The following is an 18,543-nucleotide window of genomic DNA, read 5'->3' as shown; positions in this document are numbered from 1 at the left end:
TGAAATTCATGTTCTGTCCTACCTTTGTGCGTGCTGGAGGCTTTTATGGTCATTGCTGATGACCAAAGGATACTTCTTCCTCTTCTGACTTCAATAATACTAATTCTTAAGAAGCTTCTTTAAAGTCTGTATGAGGCAAACACTCCTACTTTGCACGCTAGCTATTGTAGGGGAAGGGGGGTGCTTTTTAAGGTGTCTGGTTTGATTGCTGTACTCTGAGCATACCTTGTGTGTTATATTACTCAGACAACTTTTATTCACTAGACAAGATTTAAGAGTGAAAGAATGTTTACTTAAAAACCTGGACTTAAAATGCTGAAGTTGTGCAAAAAAAAAAAAAAACAACCCCACAAACAAAAAAACCCGCACAAAATCTACACCATCAAAATAAAAATAAAATTATTAAAATTATACTTTGCAATAAATATACTATTGCTTCTGCAGCATCTCAGCCAGTTTCTGCCTTTCTTCTGGAAGAAACTGGAATAATTTTAAATTACAGGTTTTCTTTGTGAAGGTAAGATGCCTTTTCCTTTTCACCTGATCAGACGAAAAGGCAGAAGACAAATACTATCCTTTTTTCTGTGGCAACCCAGACTGGAAATCCTTTGCTCTTTGTTTTTACTAATGAAAACTTACATTCCTGCCTTCTGCTATATTGGATGCTTTGATACCAAACATGATGAAGGGGTTTCCTTTCTTCCTTGCCCTCAAAGTTTAATATTTATAGTATATGTGTTAATTAGTATAGCCTCCTCCCCAGCTGATACTGTAATTATGAAGTAGTTTAGTCCTTTTAATGGAACAGTTTCTGATTTAAGGTTTTTTCAGAGGGGAAAACTCAGATTTTTGATGTTTTCTTGTCTCTTTCACATCTCTAGCCAACAAGGACACTAGTTATGACGAGTATGTCTTCTGAGTAAGTATTAAACATTTTGACTGTTTAGTTAGCATACCATTTAAACTTGAATGTTGATAATCTTTTTATGCCTATACAAAATGAAATTTATCTTTGGGCTGTATGTTAAAATACTTTATTTCATTGTGTATTCTAGCTAGAAACATGTGTATATGTAGTTGCTACCTACAGTGTGTGCATATGTTTGTGTTGCTATGGTGCAGACTGAAGTAGTTGTTCTGTAGGTGAGCTCAACAGGGCTTCAGAGCAATGAAACTAAAATCTTAAGCAAGTTTTGAATTTTTCTGAAGGAAGCATAAAAAGGAATTTTATGTACTAAATGGTTCAGACTTTCAGCCTAAGACAGCTTTTTCCCCATACATTTTAATTATTTCTATTTAAAAAGTCATAATCTGAAACATCAGTTCAAAATGTTTTCTTTCACATAAATAGTTGCTGAAGAAATATCAGTTGTATGCTTTTCAGCCACTTAGTTTCAAAACATTAGAAGCAGCTGCCACTGCATATTTTGGGAGAGAGTTGTTAATTTTCTGGCATGCTCTTATCGTTCTCTTAAAAGTCTTACAGCATGAAGAACATCCAACAAAAACACAATTCCATATTTTATACTACACTTGCTTACAGTTTTTTGAGTTCTTCTTCAAAGCTCAAGATATTTCTACTATCCACAAATCTGTTTCAGGTTTGAAGGAATTAAATCTTGACAGTTACATAGATATAAGTACTCAGAAACAGCACTTAGTGGCTATCCTTTTAGAAATTTCTTGTAAATGGTTGTCAATAGCTATTAACAAGTATACTAATATATGTCAGAAATATAAAATGGATTTAATACTTCTCTTGTATTTAATGTGACTGGATGCTAGTAACACCAAGACTGTAAAATGCACTTTGCAAGTCATGCAATACAGGATCGGATCGCTGCGGGGGAGGTAGAGATAATAGCTACAGTGCAGATAGGAGTAGTGGAAAACAGAGACCATGATCTGCCTAAAAGAAAAGAACAAATCTTGGCAGAGCTAGGGAAAAAGTTCTTTTGTTGAAAGAGGTCATTTATATATTACTTACTTCTCTTATGTTGCTTGTATGTTGTTTTTTCCCACTAGGCAATTACTATTTCATTAAATAAAAATAATAACAATATTATGATAACAATTGCTTTTTTTCAGAACTTCTTCATCAAGATTGTGCTTTTGGCTGTCTACAGTTGTAGGCATTCATCAACCTGTAAATAGGTGAAGGGAAAGGGACTGCTTCTGAAAGACCTAAAGAACAGAAAACAGTCCTCCAAAGTGTACAACCCAATGGCCAAAAGCCAATTCTGCTACAGCCTCAAAGGTGGTTCATTAGAATTTAAATCTAAAGGTCATGAGTTCAGTGGTTTTATGGCATTGGGTTTGAGATTATATTAAATGCTGCTCGCTGATTCACTGCCAGCAGCTACCTGTTTTTCTGAATCACAAATTCAGTGAAAATTTGCTGGAAATTTGCATCCAGCAGTTTTTGCAGCTGACCAAAGTATAAACTAGTGACTTTTCACTGTAATTTATAAGATATCTTAGATTCAATTCTTGGACAACAGGACTTTTTCCTCTCATTGTAAGGAATTTTGTGTAGACACAAGAAAGAAGAAAAGCTTCAGGTAGAGCATGGAAATGCACCCCCTGAGCATGCAGTCTAGGCAGGGCCAGCCCCTATGGGTTGCAATGTTGCAAAAACATTCCCTTGTAGGCTATGTTGAGTTAAAATTCATCAAATGAAAAGGGAGTAAATATTCCAGTAACATTTAAGGCAATATAGGCAAGGCCAGAATTCACACTAACCAGTGTCTGGAGTGAGGCAGTTAAGTCAGTGGTTTGGGGCTTTTTAATTTTTTTTTTTTTTAAGTGTCTGCACATACCATCTTTTGACTTAACTGTGAAGTTAATTTGCTACACTGTTTGCTGTTACTATTCATTTATTTGTTTGAAACTTCTTTAAAAAATAGATCGTTGCATTCTCTGTAAAGAATTTTTTGCAGGTTTTGTTAAGAGTTCCTCTAAGTAGTGTCTGCTTTAGCTGGGGTATTTGGGGAGCTTTAACTGAGTTACTTTCTGTGGAGTGAAATGTATTGAGAATGAAAGTAACCCCAGAGGCTTCTGGAGATGTTCTGAGTGTGCTCATATTATGTCAGCGATTAACTTAAATGTTTCACCTGAGAGGATCACCATTGTGATAGATGTGACTGTGTTCAAAGTTGTGCTGAATTGTTTTATCTTGTGTAGCATGCCGTGGACATTTCCAAGTCAGCCAAGGGGAGCAGAGAGGGCACTGGAACTGGGCTTTCATTTACAGATCTTTAATGATCTTTTGTAATAATGATTTATAGTAATAATCATTAATAAGAACAGTAAATTGTTCTCATGCAACAGCTTCTCTCTAGTGATACCAAGATCTCACAGTTTTCACAATTACATATTTGTGTGCTTCAGTGTAGCTAGGAAGACAACTCAAATTAGAATTCCAGTTAGAGGTGGCCATTCTGGATTCTGTATTTAATTACAACTGTATTTAAGGATAAGTAAATGTTTAATTCAAACATTGGCTCAGATATATAGGTAGCAAGCCAGAACTTTAGGACTTCTCTCTAAATTCAGACACAGCATTTTTACTCAGATGCTGAAAATCTGGTGCTTCCTAATGAAAACCTCTTAAGAGTGCTGTGTCTAAATGTTTACATTTCCTGGTAATACTTTTTTGATAGTACTACAAAAGCAGACAAGAATGAGGCTCTGTTGTACTAGGCATTGTACACAAACAATATGGTAGATAATTCCTGACTTAAAAGCTTCTATTTAAACAGACAAGATAGATGTGGGGGGCAAAAGACCTTTGATGTGCAAGTAGATATGATTGTGTGATGACAGAAAAAGGTCTGTTTGGACTCTGTGAGAAGGCTAATGAATTTAGGGCTAGCAAGTGGGTAGAGGCTCAGTGAGAAAAGGATAAGAAATTATTAATGAGGAAAGAAATGAGGTGAGTTTGAGTTAATTTGTATTGTGTGTATATGCTTTTATCATTCTGTATGCCCATTCAACATTGAATTGCTTTTTTCCTCCTTTTTAGGAAACAAAATACAGTAATTCAGGTGGTGAATAAACTTGGAGACTTTTTGTTCTCAAATGATGTATGTGAAACAACAAGTCATGTAGTTACAGGGAGTCCTCGTCGTACCTTGAATGTTATGCTGGGAATTGCTCGAGGTTGTTGGATTGTTTCTTATGAATGGGTAAGAAATATTTTAAAATTTTACTACAGAATAAACTAAACTTATTCTGTAGAGCTGAAATAACAACCAAACTAAACTTACTCTGTATAGTTGAAATATCAACCAAACTAAACTTACTTTATATAGCTGAAATATCAACCGTATAACAATGTTTGTGTCCATGTACAGTGGTGCAATGTTCAGATATTCAGGCTTACCTAGAGTTAGCTCAACTAGAGGAAATTTGCCTGTGTGAAGCTCTGTTACCATGGCTTAGTCCTTCAGTATCTAACCAAAGTATTCCTGTATTGTACCTCAGTATGTATTTTAGTCTTATCTCATGGATGAGAAACTCACGTCACATGCGTTATTTTTGGACAGATTAAAGGCTAAACAAAATAATTTCTGCTCAACATTAGCCAAGTCACATTATTCAGATTTAATTTTTTATATGCTGATTTAATATATTTCTACTGTGTTCCAAAACATGTATTGTGTTCAGCATTGGTAAAAATGAAGGGGAATTATTAGATATTTTGCTGCATAGTGGGGAAAACTGTAAAATACAAAAAAACAATAAGGAAAGCTATTTGTAGATGAGTAGTTCGGAGACTTTGTAATTATACAGAAATGGTTCCCAGACATCCAGATCAAATAATAATATATCCACAAAATTTCTTGTGGACTACCACATAAAGTTACCAGACTGTTACTGTAAAGACAAGATAATAATGAATTGCTGTACTGGGTCTGGCTGGGATGGAGTTAATTTTCTTCATCATAGCCTGTATGGTGCTTTGTTTTAGACTGGTGACCAAAACAAACATCAGTGTTTTAGCTATTGTTCAACAGTGCTTATACAGCACAACCTGTTCTCTGGTTTTCAGTCAGCCCTGGCCCAACAAGGAGGTGTGGGGTGCACAAGAAGTTGGGAGGGGACTTGTCTTGGACAGCTGACCCCAGTTGATCAGAGAGATTCTCCATATCATATGACACCATGCTCAGTTATAAAACAGGGAGGGTTTTTTTCCAAAGCAGCCATTGTTCAGAGACTGGCTGGGCATCGATCTGCTGGTGGAAATGATTAGTTTTACATCATTTGGGTGTGTTTTAACTTTTTTTTTCCCTTCACTTATTAACTGTCTTTATCTTAACCCACAAGGTGAGGTTTTTTTCTTGCTTTCACTCTTCCAGTTCTCTTCCTCTTCCTGCTGGGGCAGGGAGTGAGTAGTGACCGGGTGAGGAGCTTACCTGTCAGCCCAGGGTTAAACCACTACAATTGCTCGCTGTGATAATAGAGATTGACCACTCAATGCGACATTGCAGGTGACAGTTTTTCAGCTTTCCCCATGTTTCCAGAGCTATAAAACACAGCTGTTGGAATTTTTATGGAAATAGCTTTTCATCTTGTTCAGAAAAGGGTTGTAGAATAACTTTAAATGTGTCTGTTTCCTTTTTCTTATAAATTCTTAAAAATTTAGTTGTTGGGCTGAAAATAAAGTAAAGTCCTGTTGCCTTTTTGTTTTCAAGATGTCTGGCACTTACCAGTGTGAAGCTTGTCCTACATGATATACATGTAGTTATCTGAAGAAGCTGTTATGGTATACTTCAGAGTTTTCAGAAGTTCTTAGTGATTAATTTCCCTTGGAATAAAGGTGTTTGCCTCTTTGGTCGTCTGAACAATCCAGTAATGTGTCTTTGTGGCAAAAAGGACCAATAGCATCCTTAGCTGCATTAAGAGGAACATTCTATGATCTGTATTTGAGCAGGGGGTTTGGACAAGACAATCTCCACAGGTCCATTCCAGCCTCAACTATTATATGATTCTATGCGTCTATGAATGAAATACACTAAATATCTGTCCCACACTTAGCTTTGTATTGTTTGTAATTAAGTCATTTATTTCACTGAAAGAAAATATTGCTGTGAACTTTTTAAAAAATTATTTCTTAACCTGGTTAAATCTATGCATCTTATCACATAGGAGCATTACTGTCTGTCTTCTAATTATGTCACTGGCATGATTTTGCCATCTTTTTACCCAAATTCATTAACTGAATACTTTAACTAGAGAAGAGAAAGCTGAAGCCTTACTTAACCACTATGAGGAATACTGTAGAAAATTAGTCAGGAGAATTTTGTTTAAGCTAAATAATCTTTTCCTTTTTTTAATGCTGCAATACTGTATCCTTTAAATGACTTTCTGTACTGTAGTCAGTCGTACCCTAAGTACTTTCATTGGTAATATACTTCAGATTGGATAATTAAAATAATCAATCAGCCTGGAGAAATCAGTAGTACCTTTAAAACAAGGTATTAAGTTTGACCAATGATGATTGTCTTTTGGAAGATGTTTCTCAATGTTTTAAGAAGCTGAAATATTATTTACCTCTGCCTTTTGACTTGTACAATGGAGAGATAATTTAGGCTGCAATATTTATTCTTCTTCTGAGAAAAACTTAAAATGATCTTTTTAAAGATGGATGTTGGAGAAATATCAAATTTACCGTTAGACATTTAATCTTCATAGCACTCCATTTACATGTTTCAAGATGAGTTATTCAAGTACAAATACCATATGATCATTCAGTGTGCTAGCTGGATGGGTAAGAGGCCTTAAATAATGACTAGTCAAACTGTGTGTTTTCAGCCCCGTGAGAACTTGATGATTGACATACATTTTCCTATATAATGTGAGTAAAAGAACATAGCTGATATGGATATGCAAAGGAAAACTTTGCACCATGGCCAACCTTATAGCTGTATAACCTGTGGGACACTTGGAGCTCCATGCCATACAGTTTGCCAGCTACTGAATTAGATAAAATAGTCCATACCAGAGGATGGAGTAACAGAAGATTGATCAACTTGATTCTAGAGCCCAAAGCCAAAGGAAAACACTCTTTAAGGTTGTAAGAAGTCCACAGAAAAACCATGCTTTTCCCACTCTCCTCTTCCCTCCCTGTTTCCTCCTTTTTTGAGTCCTCCATGACCAGCAAGACTGCATTCTACTAGAATCTGATACATTCTTAGTATCTCAATGTTATCAGCTATATTTTCCTAATTTCTGATATTTCTGTATCCAGCATTCATGTGCGATCTGTACTGTACTGCTTTATCATTACATTTTAAGCTAAATCATAGAATCATAGAATGGTTTGGCTTGGAAGAAGATTACCTTGTTCCAACCCCCCTGCCATGGGCAGTGACACCTTCCACTAGACCAGGTTGTTCAAAAGCCCCATCCAACCTGGCCCTCCTCTGGACTCACTCCAACAGGTCCATGTCCTTCTTATGTTGGGGGCCCCAGAGCTGAATGCAGTATTCTAGGTGGGGTCTCACAAGATGGAAGAGAGGGGGAGAATCGCCTCCCTTGACCTGCTGGTCATGCTTGTTTTGATGCAGCCCAGGATATAGTTGGCTTTCTGGGCTGCAAGTGCATGTTGCTGGGTCATATTGAGCTTCTCATCAACCAACACCTCCAAGCCCTTCTCCTCAGGGCTGCTCTCAATCCATTCTCCACCCAGCCTGTATTTGTGCTTGGGATTGCCCCGATCCATGTGCAGGACCTTGCACGTGGCCTTGTTGAACTTCCTGAGGTTCACAAGGGCCCACCTCTCAAGCACTTCAAGCATTTTTTTTTAGTGTTGCTATGAAAATATACTGCTTGAAAATTTGTCTCTGCCAAAGTCACAAGCAAACTTTCAGTGACTTAGAAGGGAGAGTTCTTGCCTTTGTGTTCATCAAATCTGAACATTTTAGTGAGTGGTGACCTAATTATTTACGGCAGGACCTGTTCATGAACTATGCATCTAATTTTCTTTTTATCTAGAAAAGTAGATATGATGCCTTTGTACTCAGTTCCAGAACCATGATAGACAAGCATTAATCCATCTTTTGTTAAGATAAACAAAATTCATTTCTAAACAATATTCTGTAAATACTACAAGGATTGACAGAGGTTGTTACTGTAAAATTGGCCTGGAAAATGAAATGGGATTACTTAATCATAACTAATCTTTTGGGTTTATGCTTTAATCTATTTGAGTAGTTTGTCAGTTACTCTTGGTACAAACATCATTTTGGTACCATAAGGACATGATGTACACATTGTGCAGCATGGTGCATCTGTTCCTGCCCAAGATTATTTACAAAGAAAATATTTTCATGCAGCATGTTTTTAACTGAACCAAGAAAGTTGTAATTTCTTAATACAATTCTTAAAGTTGATTTATACTGCATGTATGAATCGTGCTGTCTCTCACTAGTGGGTAACAATGCTTTTTTGACTTGTATTTAAGGCATGCCAAATGGGAACTGCAGGAAGCATATTGAGAAATTCAAATATCTGTAAAAAGGGAGAGTTGTTGAATTGTGTGACAGTGGACAAACCAGGCAAAGAATTTAACAGTCTTGTACCTATGTGAGAAGCTTTATGGCTCAGCTCACAGCGATGAAGCCAATGAGGAAAATGAACTCTTCCATCAAAGCGTGCTTCAGAATGTAGACTATCTAGAAGTTAGTAGGAAAATGCCCTTATACAACTCAAGGGCAGAGCCATGGTAGGAACTTGAGTCTTTTTCCATTTTCCCGAAAAGATGATGCTTTTACCACTTGAGGGATAGTCTCTGAACACTCTTTGTGAAGCCTTTTAATATTATAGTTTATCAGCTGCAACTTATAATGACAAATTATTTTGAAGAATGGTTTAGAAAATCAACCCAGGAAAAATGCTGAATGGAGTGGTTTTCAGATAGATTCACCAAAAAAAAAATATTTAAAAGAGTGTATTTCAGAAACTGAAAATATAACCATTTCAAGTAGGTGTGGGGTTTTTTTTCTATTAACCACTTTGTGATCACCCTGATGGGAACAGAAGTCTGAAAGTAGTCCAAAGTGTTAGGATTGCTAGCCTCCAAGGATCATATTGATCCAGCATTTCAGAGCTCAGTTGAACACAAATGATTGTGTATTTTCCAGACAGTCAGTACTCTGCACTCTTAGCAACCTTTTTTTATGCTCTAGAATGTGACGTTGACAGAGGAGGATACTGAAGAGAATGAAATTGAGCTTTTCTTCTTTGCAGGCTGATTTATATATGTAATGTGGATTATATACAATAGTTGCATAATCCCAGTCAGTAGTAGGGGTTGATACTGGTCCAACATTGTGTAGCATCTTCATTTATGATCTGGATGATGGGGAAGAGTGCACCCCCAGCAAGTCAGCACATGTTACAAAACTGTGAGGAGTTCTGAAATGGGTGTTCCCATCCAGAGGGAAGAAATGGGCTGGAGAAATGGGCCAACAGGAACCTCATGAAGTTCAATGATTAACTGAACCAAGAGAACAGAACTGATATAGTATTACTTCCCTTTTCAAATCTTTACTCTAATTTTATGTATTGTGATGCAGAGAGTTGACTCTTCTAATATCCTCACAAGGTTTTAAAATTTAATGTAGCTAGGCATAGAAATATGACTTTGGTATTGTAATGGTTTGTTTTAGTTGTAAAATTTGTATCTTTCTGATTGCTTGATTTTTCATCAAATCATTTGGGTAAATGAAATGTCAAATCAACTATTGCAACTGCACTGTTACTTCTAATTACACATTCAAAGAGTTTGCTATTTTAGAAATTATAAGAATTGTACTTACTGCTTAATTTATTTTAGGTTTTGTGGTCCTTGGAATTGGGCCATTGGATTTCAGAGGAACCGTATGAGCTTTCATCCAGCTTCCCTGCAGCTCCTGTAAGTTTAATGGCCCTATAAGCTTGTGAACTTTCTTTTGTTTATCTGGAAAATTATTGGCCCTCTAAATAGGTTTTCTGAACAAGAAGGCCTGCTAGAAAAAATGTTTTTTTAAATCAAATACTGTAAGGAGTTATTTTCTCCTTCATCCACTACTTTTTGAAGTGTGTGCAAAAACTTCAGTTATGCATGCAAAATGCAAAAAATTGATTCACCAATTAACATCTGAATAAACTAGCTTCTTTAAGTATAAATGTCCTTGAATTCATTTGTGGCATATTTCATTTCTATCTGTGCTTGTATATAAACTGGAGAGGCATGCTATTGCCTAACAGAAAGGTTATTCAGGCCATGGACTCAATATTTTCAGTCCAGAAATTACTTTGGCAATGGAAAATTACTGTGGGCTTCTAAAACGAATAAGTAGGTAAAGTCAAGCATTTTTCCTGCCTTTAATGATCATTCTCAAGTACTGAATTGTGAACTAGTGCAAAAGTCTGCATGTGGGGGCATGGTGTATCTGTGCAGGCCCAAGTGTATCAGCACTCCATGTGTTGTAATTGGTTAAACAGTAATTTTATTTTGTTTTTAAAACAAGTAGAATTCTAGCAGGCTATTAGACAATTACTCTAATAGTTTTGCCAAAGAAGGTTTCACAACTTCTCTTATATTGTAGCAGCTAGTTAAATATATTATCATCTGCTACTTGTTTCTCAAAGTTTCATATGGGCTTTGAAGAAAGAACATTTAATGGGGTTTGAATTTTATTTTTACTATAATTTTTATTAACTGTTAAGAACTTATTTTTAACATTATTTCTAAATCTATAATGTATGTGAATTTACATGTTTGAGATGAAGACTTTATTTCATAAGTTGTATGTTCTCAGAGTGTAGGGAAACTGTAACAGTTCTTCTGAAATAAACCCAAAGAAATTAATCATCCATTATAATGTAGTATTTTTTTCTAAAAGGAGAAAGTAGATCTTTTCATATAGCAAATACATTAAGAATGGTAAAACTTAATGTGATAAATAAATAAGCAGCAAGTTCTTTCTTCCCCCTTTTCTGTATTTGTATGAAAAAAAGAAAACACAGATTAAGCTCTTCTGAGTTTTCTGTTTCTTCTCAGACTACCTTGTTTAATAACCAAGTATGCTATCAGTAACAACTTACATAGCATTCTTAGGAATTGATTCCTGCTGGGGTTCTTTTTTAGATTCTGTTTACAGTTTTTATTCCTAAAGCAGAAGTAAGGAGGGCTTGAGAGATGGCGAGAAGATAAAATTGAGGGAGGTTATGGTTGTGCTGAGAACCTGAATAGCTTCCATTTGCAGTGTGCTCCTCTTGCAGAGGAACAAAGTCAGTGTCCAAAGGTGATATTTCCATCAACTTTCCAATCATTCCCTTCTTGAGTCATTCTGGTTTCTTACTGTAACAGATGTGTTATTTTTAAAGATATGATTATTATTTGAGCACAAATGGTGTTTATATTCCCTTTCTTTTCATTTCTTTTCTGCTTCCTAAGAAGTATTTAGAGAAAATGGAAGTGCATTCTAGTTTTATATACTGTTTATTTGACTAGAAAGGAATTGAAAGATGGGGTTATCTTGCTGTTATGCTTTAATTGTTTGTACCAAGTCCAAAGCAGTTGTTGCAGCCTTCTTTTTCCTTTTATTGCATTCCTTCCAAAATGTCCTCCCCTCACTTCACTTGGGTGTTTGCAGTTTAAGCCATGCAATCTCATTTAGATCAAATGTCATTTAAAAGCGTATTTGCTGTAAAATTTTACATTCGTGTTGATAAATTACTCCATTTTCCCAAAAAATGAAAAAGTCTCATTAAAAAATTGATCTTTTCAATGTCTACATCAATATCTTCAATCACTTTCCCAGAATAGTCATCAAAAAGCCTTAAGCTTTATAAAGACTTTTTTCCAGCAAATTGAAACTAGCCATGCAATATTTAATTATTCTTGTCATATAGTGTTTTCTTACTAAAACAATGAAGGTTAATGTCAACCAGAAGTGAGCACTATTTTCCTTTGCCAGGTTGAGCATTCATACTGTGCCAGATTCCATCACCATTTTTAAGAACCCTTTCTTTTTCTTTGTAGATTATTGGGCTGGATATGCTTACTATCTCAAATATTGGGAGCATTTTCTTTAGTTGTCTGATTAAATGCAGTGAAGCAGGAAATACCATAATCTAGACTCAGCATTTCTATTAAATTTCATAGAATCATAAAATATTTTAGATTAGAAGGGACCTCTGAAGGCTGTCTAGTTCAACACTCTGCTCCAAGGGACATGTCCAGTCCACCCTCATGGTAATAAATGAATAAATTAAAATAATCCAACTTCCCCAATTCCAACTTGTGTTTGCTGCCTCTTGTCACTGTCTCTTGTCCCATTGTGGTGCACCTCCAAGACGGGTCTGGCTCTGGCTTCTCTGTGTCCTCGATCGGGCAGTTGTAGACAGCAGTAAGGTCTCCCCTTCCCCTTCTCTTCTCCAGGCTGAAAAAAGCCAGCTCTCTCGGCCTCTCTTGGTATGTCGTGTGCTTCTTGGTATGTCTAGCTCCTTTACTACCTTGGTGGCCCTCTGCTAGACTTGTTCTTTAAGACATCTCTTAGAAATTTATGGAAGCAATTTTGTGAAGTGTTTTCTTAGTTTGGCATATGTTTATCCTTACAAGTTTGCTAGGAGAAACAATAAAATACTTAAACAGTAATCTTAAATACATTTGGATTATTTTATGCGACTCTTCAGATGATGACTGTTAATTTACATTCATTAGGTTTATTCAAAATCAGATCATGAAGTAATATTAGAAGTATTTTTGTCTTTGCTACCCTTTAGTAATGCTGACACATTTTCAGTGAAGAATGGTGGTGGTGTGAGTGGTGGGGTACTCTTACAGCAGCTTTAATGACTGTCAGTATGAAACGAAGAGTTTTCTTTCATCTTTCTCAAAATCATTTACTGTTTTTAAGATACAGTACCTTCTGTTAAGTAAGCCTTCAGGAATGTTGTGTCTGGGGTGTTTGTTTCATTTTGGTATGAGATATGTTTTTGTCTTGTAACTAATTCAGTCATCTGCTGACATTAAAAATTTATAAAATTATTACTTTAAGGCAAAGACTAAGCATGAGAATTAAAACCTGAAGTTAATTTGGGAAAAAATCTGCACAAAATTATTTTGTGTGATTTGTGAAGAAATATATTCTCAATCTGAATTGCAGTGTACAGTACACAATTTTAAAGCATACAGTAATAAAAAATATTAAAAAAGCAAAAATCACCCAGTAGAGTAATTTATTCACATTGTGTCATACATTGAGGGCCTACCTACGGAGAATTTCTAGGGAGAAGTCCTAACCTTACTGAAAAAACCCCAACAGTATGACCTTAGATAACTTTCAGATTTTTTTCCCTGTTTTTAAAATGTAGTAATTTGTATCTTAACTCATAAGCATAAATTTAGTTGTATCAAAGAACATGCATATGTTTTTCAGTTAGGTTATTTTTACAAAATGTATAGGTGTACTACAGCACCAGGTGATAACTGATTGTCATAGACAACCGGACATTTGGTGTTAATGCCGTTGTCTCGGTTTATAAAATACTGATCAGTTATTTTACAGGTAAATGACAAGGAAAGGAAAAAAGTGCAATCTTCATAAAAATGTAAAGAAACACATACTAAATTGTAATTTGCAGGGATTTTGTAACAAAGATAGTGACTGTAATAAGTACAAACTGAAAGAAATGGTGATTTTTGTACACAGCATTTCCCAAGAATAAATGCAAAGTATTTAAATGCTATTTTTCCTCTGTTAAATAAAGTAATACAGGCTATTGGAAAAAATCCCTGAATAAGTGTAAGAAGTTGTTTAGGAGACTGTGGGGGGAAATAATGTATTCTTTAGCTACAGTATTGAGCTAATTACAGGACAATATTTTTTTTTATGTACATAAAAGGCAAACACGACACAGAGAGATAAATAGTTCTAGATCTAGTTAAGTGTTTTATATTAGAGTAATGTTTAAAGTTCAGTGATGAGGCAAAATGCATATTTCTAAAACTATTTTAGGTATTCTTCACAGTTCCAGTTATTTACTAACACATACATAACATAAATGATCAGTAAAACAGAGTCCTTAAGTTGTCTGACAGTTTCTTGGATGTTCTTTCTATTCAGTCATTTGGCCAGATCACTGTTATACCAGGTTGATGCTTTAGACTTTGTGTCTGCTTGAATAATATGACCTTTAGCTGATCAAGGCTATTGCAATTCAGGAATTGTACTGAACTGATCCCTTCAAAACACTAGCACGTGTTTTCTGGGCTTGAAAATGAGACAAGTTGCAGATGTGTGTTTATATGCTCAGCAAATGAAGTCTTTGAAGACTATACAATACATAATTCACATAACGCAAAAGCATTTAGAAATCTGCTGGTCGAATCATCATAGTCGTGGCTTTGAGAGAGTATCCCGAGCCCTTCCAGTAGTACCACTTGATGCCATTGAACTTGTTGTTGTTCTGTCGTAATGGATAATACATTCCATTGAGGTTAGAAGGACCACACGCATCAAACCACCATCCTGCAAGACAGAAAACAAAGACAAACATCAGTAGATGAAAATGTCAGCACAGGTAATTTTCATAATAGTATATAAGGACACTTTGTTGTCCTGAAATGAAAAAGAAATCTAAAACCAGGTTTTCATTCTTATGAAGTGTTGGTATAAAATACATCCCTCAAACTCAGCAAGGAAATGTATTTATGTATTCACTACATATTCTTGGAGCTTATATAATACATAGTAGTTTAAAATTGAGAAGGGAAGGCCTTCAATCAAGCTTAATTTATTATCAATTTCAAACATTATTGTTGACAGTCTCAGGGTAGAATCTGAATTTAACTATTACAATACTGAGTCGTCTTTGGGTTTTATCTAGTCTTTGGTAAATTCCTGTTCTTCACAGATTTAAACTCCTTTCTTAATCATTTTTAGAGGATTTATTCAGTTATCTGTTTCAGTTCTCTGTGCAGATTTGCTCAAAACCTCTGTGCTGAAACTTGGTAAGAAGGAAAAGGAGAAAAAAAGCAGCCCAAACTTCTTTTGTATCCTTGTGGTCCTGACCTGTTAGTGGGTCATAAGGAAAATTTATTTTTGTTAATAAGATAGTATTTTTATACTTCTGTTATGATGGCGATAATGTGTGTGTTCTGTTTTGCAGGGCAGTAATCCAGTTATCTTTTTGGATAAACTGAAGCTGTCTTTTGTCTTGCAACTTGTGCTATAGGGAAAGAAACCACTGCTTAAGAGATAACAGAAAGAGAAGTCAAATTTACAAAGCAGTTGTTTACATTTCAGAATGTGGAATTCTAGGTTGACAAATTATAGAATGGCTTGTGTGGTACAAGATAAAAATACCACCTATAACTCCAATAACTAGTGAACAATCATTAGAAAAACGTAGATATCTCATATATGTGGCATATCTTAAATTTATGTATTGCTGTTTCATAATTATATTGAAATACGGAATTAAATATTTGTACCCTTCTGCAGCATGTACAGTATACAGCAGCTTTTGGGGTTTTCTTCTCTGGATAGTTAGGGAACGGGTTTGTGCCTAAAGAATCAGGAGCCATTTCACTGACCAGCTGAATCTCTAAAACAAGTTTATTGAGGGGGTTAAGTGTTTTGATCTCTGGGACTATGTTGTCTCATTCCTTGGAAGAATCTGCTGTCACTCTGGTTAGTTCCACGATTACAGACTTTCTTGTACCCCAGCTTGAGAGATGGGGTATTTTTCTCCAGTTTTAACTTCTCTTGTTTTACTTTAACTAACCTTTGTCCAATGACAAAATATTTCATTTGGAGTCACCATACTAGCATTTCTATCTGTGAGTTTTGGACTTCTTCAATAGTCAAAATTTACTGTCAAAATTATCAGTTTATCTCACAGACAATTTCAGTGCCAATAAAAATAGGAAGACTGAGAAACAAAAAAACATTCCTACCTCCTGTTAGCATTTGTGAACATTTGCAAATACATTTGTCATTGTCTGCATCCTTTGTGCTAAAATCATTTCCTGGTTGGCTTATACTACTTATTTTGCCTGCTGTCCCAGTAAGTCCTTTAAGGTAGATCCTGTAGAAGTGAGGAATGGAAAAACAATTATTACGTGTAAGTTAATGGTAGCTGATCTGCAAAATTATGATGGAATAGTTTGCAATAAATATCCTGTTCAAATAGTTCGGTTCTCTTCTGGCCAATATACTGTTGTAAGGTGTTTTGCAGCATAATGTTTTCATATGAGCAGAAACGGTCAGCACAATATTCTAATGAACAGCCTCCACATTTGTAGAGATGACTGGTTTGTTCATGTCACGTAAGAAGAAAATGAGAATAGGTAGATAGTAATGCCTGGAATTTTTCATACATATCACACATTTCTTAATTGCACACAATGTACTTACAGTATTATTTTCTCTAATTGAGTTCAAAAGTTTAAACCAAAACTTCTTTGATTCCTATTTTGCTCTTAGCACAACATGGCAATATAGCATTACAACTTTGCATCTATGAGAGGTAATAGCATTACCTGGACTACTAATTAGCAACTAGTAACTGATATTTTAGGAGTTTCTCAATATTTCCCTTTCCACTTTCCTAAGTACTCTTCCTCTTCACATCTTTCATAGATTTATTAGTGTTAAGTCATAGAATCATAGAATCATTTAGGTTGGAAAAGACCCTTAAGATCATCAAGTCCACCACTAAACCATGTCCCTAAACACCACATCTACACATCTTTTAAATACCTCCAGGGATGGGGACTCAACCACTTCCCTGGGCAGCCTGTTCCAATGCCTGACAACCCTTTCAGTGAAGAAATTTTTCCTAAACCTCCCCTGGCACAACTTGAGGCCATTTCCTTGTCCTGTCACTTGTTACTTAGCAGAAGAGATCAACACACACCTCACTACAACCTCCTTTCAGGTTGTTGTAGAAAGCGATAAGGTCTCCCCTCAGCCTCCTCTTCTCTAGGCTAAACAACCCCAGTTCCCTCAGCCGCTCCTCTTAAGACCTGTGTTCCAGACCCTTCACCAGCTTCGTTGCCCTTCTCTGAACACGCTCCAGCACCTCAATGTCTTTCTTGTATTGAGGGGCCCAAAACTGGACACAGTATTCGAGATACGGCCTCACCAGCGCCAAGTACAGGGGCACAATCTCCTCCCTGCTCCTGCTGGCCACACTATTCCTGATACAGGCCAGGATGCTGTTGGCCTTCTTGGCCACCTGGGCACACTGCTGGCTCATATTCAGCTGGCTGTCGACCAACACCCCCAGGTCCTTTTCCGCCAGGCAGCTTTCCAGCCACTCTTCCCCAAGCCTGTAGCGTTGCATGGGGTTGTTGTGACCCAAGTGCAGGACCTGGCACTTGGCCTTGTTGAACCTCATACAGTTGGCCTCGGCCCATCGATCCAGCCTGTCCAGATTCCTCTGTAGAGCCTTTCTACCCTCAAGCAGGTCAAGATGCTGGCCCAACTTGGTGTTGCCTGCAAACTTACTGAGGGTGCCCTTGAACCCCTCATCCAGATCACTGATAAAGATATTAAACAAAACAGAGGTATTTAAGTTTGCTTCAGTTCCCTGGCAAGGTAAGCTTTCAGCGAGGCTGCTACTCTTTGGATCTGCTTACACAGGTGCAGATGCAATCTCAGTGGGCAGAGACACAGGGCACTGAACTGGGGAGGCGATTACACAGCTTTTATTGTGTTATGTTGAATTAGAAGGACTTGAACCCTCTGCTCCCACAGTATCTCTTTGGTGATTACATTTCTGTATCAAATAGCTCATCCTTCTCTGAGGTATTCTATTTGTTTAAGGAGGAGATCTGACTCTGAGGAGAACTAACTTGTTCCCAGATCAGTCTTCAATCTTGCATGTAATTCTCTGCTTATGATAGAGGTTATCTTTGGTAGTTTAACAGATTTTTTTTAACCCATTTTATATTCCCTATTTGAAAATATTAAGAATGAATGAATTTGTATTCATTTAGGTTTCAACAGATCAGCTCACTACAGATTTTCCCAAAAATCCCTTTCAAAAAGTTAAATATTCTGTTTTTTTCTTAAGGTGAGTTCAAAATTCCATAAGCCAATTTCTAAAATAAATGGTATTAAAGGTTGCAAGTACGATCTATGAGCCAAGGCTTGATTTTCAAGTATCATTTGAAGTCTAATGTAAGCAGAGTATTATTCATTTATTATTATTATTCAATTTTTAAAAGTATGGCTTAGTATAACAGAAAACGAGAGACAGTGGATGTAAATTGAAATGAAAGGTTCTGACTGGATATCAGGAAAACCTTTTTCACCATGAAGACAGACAAGCAGTGGAACAGGTTGTGCAGTCTCCACCTTTGGACGTTATCAAAACCCAACTGGATAAAGCCTTGAGCAACCTGGCCTGACCTCCTGGCTTTGAGATCAGGAAGTTTGACTCAAATGAAGTCCATTCTGATCTCAATTTTTCTATGAATCTATGAAATTTCAGTTTTATGACCCAACTCATAATCTTTCCAGCATTCAGAATGTATTA

The 18,543-nt window shown here is 36.2% G+C and overlaps 2 protein-coding genes across 4 annotated transcripts in view; one reads left to right on the top strand and one right to left on the bottom strand.

The window, feature by feature from the left end:
• The window catches only part of MCPH1 (microcephalin 1), a 132,373-nt gene that overhangs the window by 34,897 nt on the left and 78,933 nt on the right, over positions 1–18,543 (top strand). Inside the window, exons 10-12 of the mRNA XM_075708006.1 lie at positions 882–919; positions 4,025–4,187; positions 9,842–9,919. Coding sequence (XP_075564121.1) covers positions 882–919; positions 4,025–4,187; positions 9,842–9,919 — 279 coding nt within the window. The remainder of the gene's footprint in view (positions 1–881; positions 920–4,024; positions 4,188–9,841; positions 9,920–18,543) is intronic.
• Positions 14,365–18,543, bottom strand: part of ANGPT2 (angiopoietin 2) — a 47,001-nt gene continuing 42,822 nt past the window's right edge. For all 3 annotated transcript variants that reach the window (XM_075707497.1, XM_075707498.1, XM_075707499.1), the window contains 2 exons: positions 15,956–16,086; positions 14,365–14,525 (listed from right to left, as the gene is read on the bottom strand). In XM_075707497.1, the coding sequence (XP_075563612.1) occupies positions 14,365–14,525; positions 15,956–16,086 (292 nt within the window). The remainder of the gene's footprint in view (positions 14,526–15,955; positions 16,087–18,543) is intronic.

The sequence above is a fragment of the Pelecanus crispus genome, chromosome 3 (assembly GCF_030463565.1).
Source record: "Pelecanus crispus isolate bPelCri1 chromosome 3, bPelCri1.pri, whole genome shotgun sequence".
NCBI lineage: Eukaryota > Metazoa > Chordata > Aves > Pelecaniformes > Pelecanidae > Pelecanus > Pelecanus crispus.
Note: the sequence above shows the minus strand (reverse complement) of the source record. Positions and strands in the feature narration are given on the sequence as shown.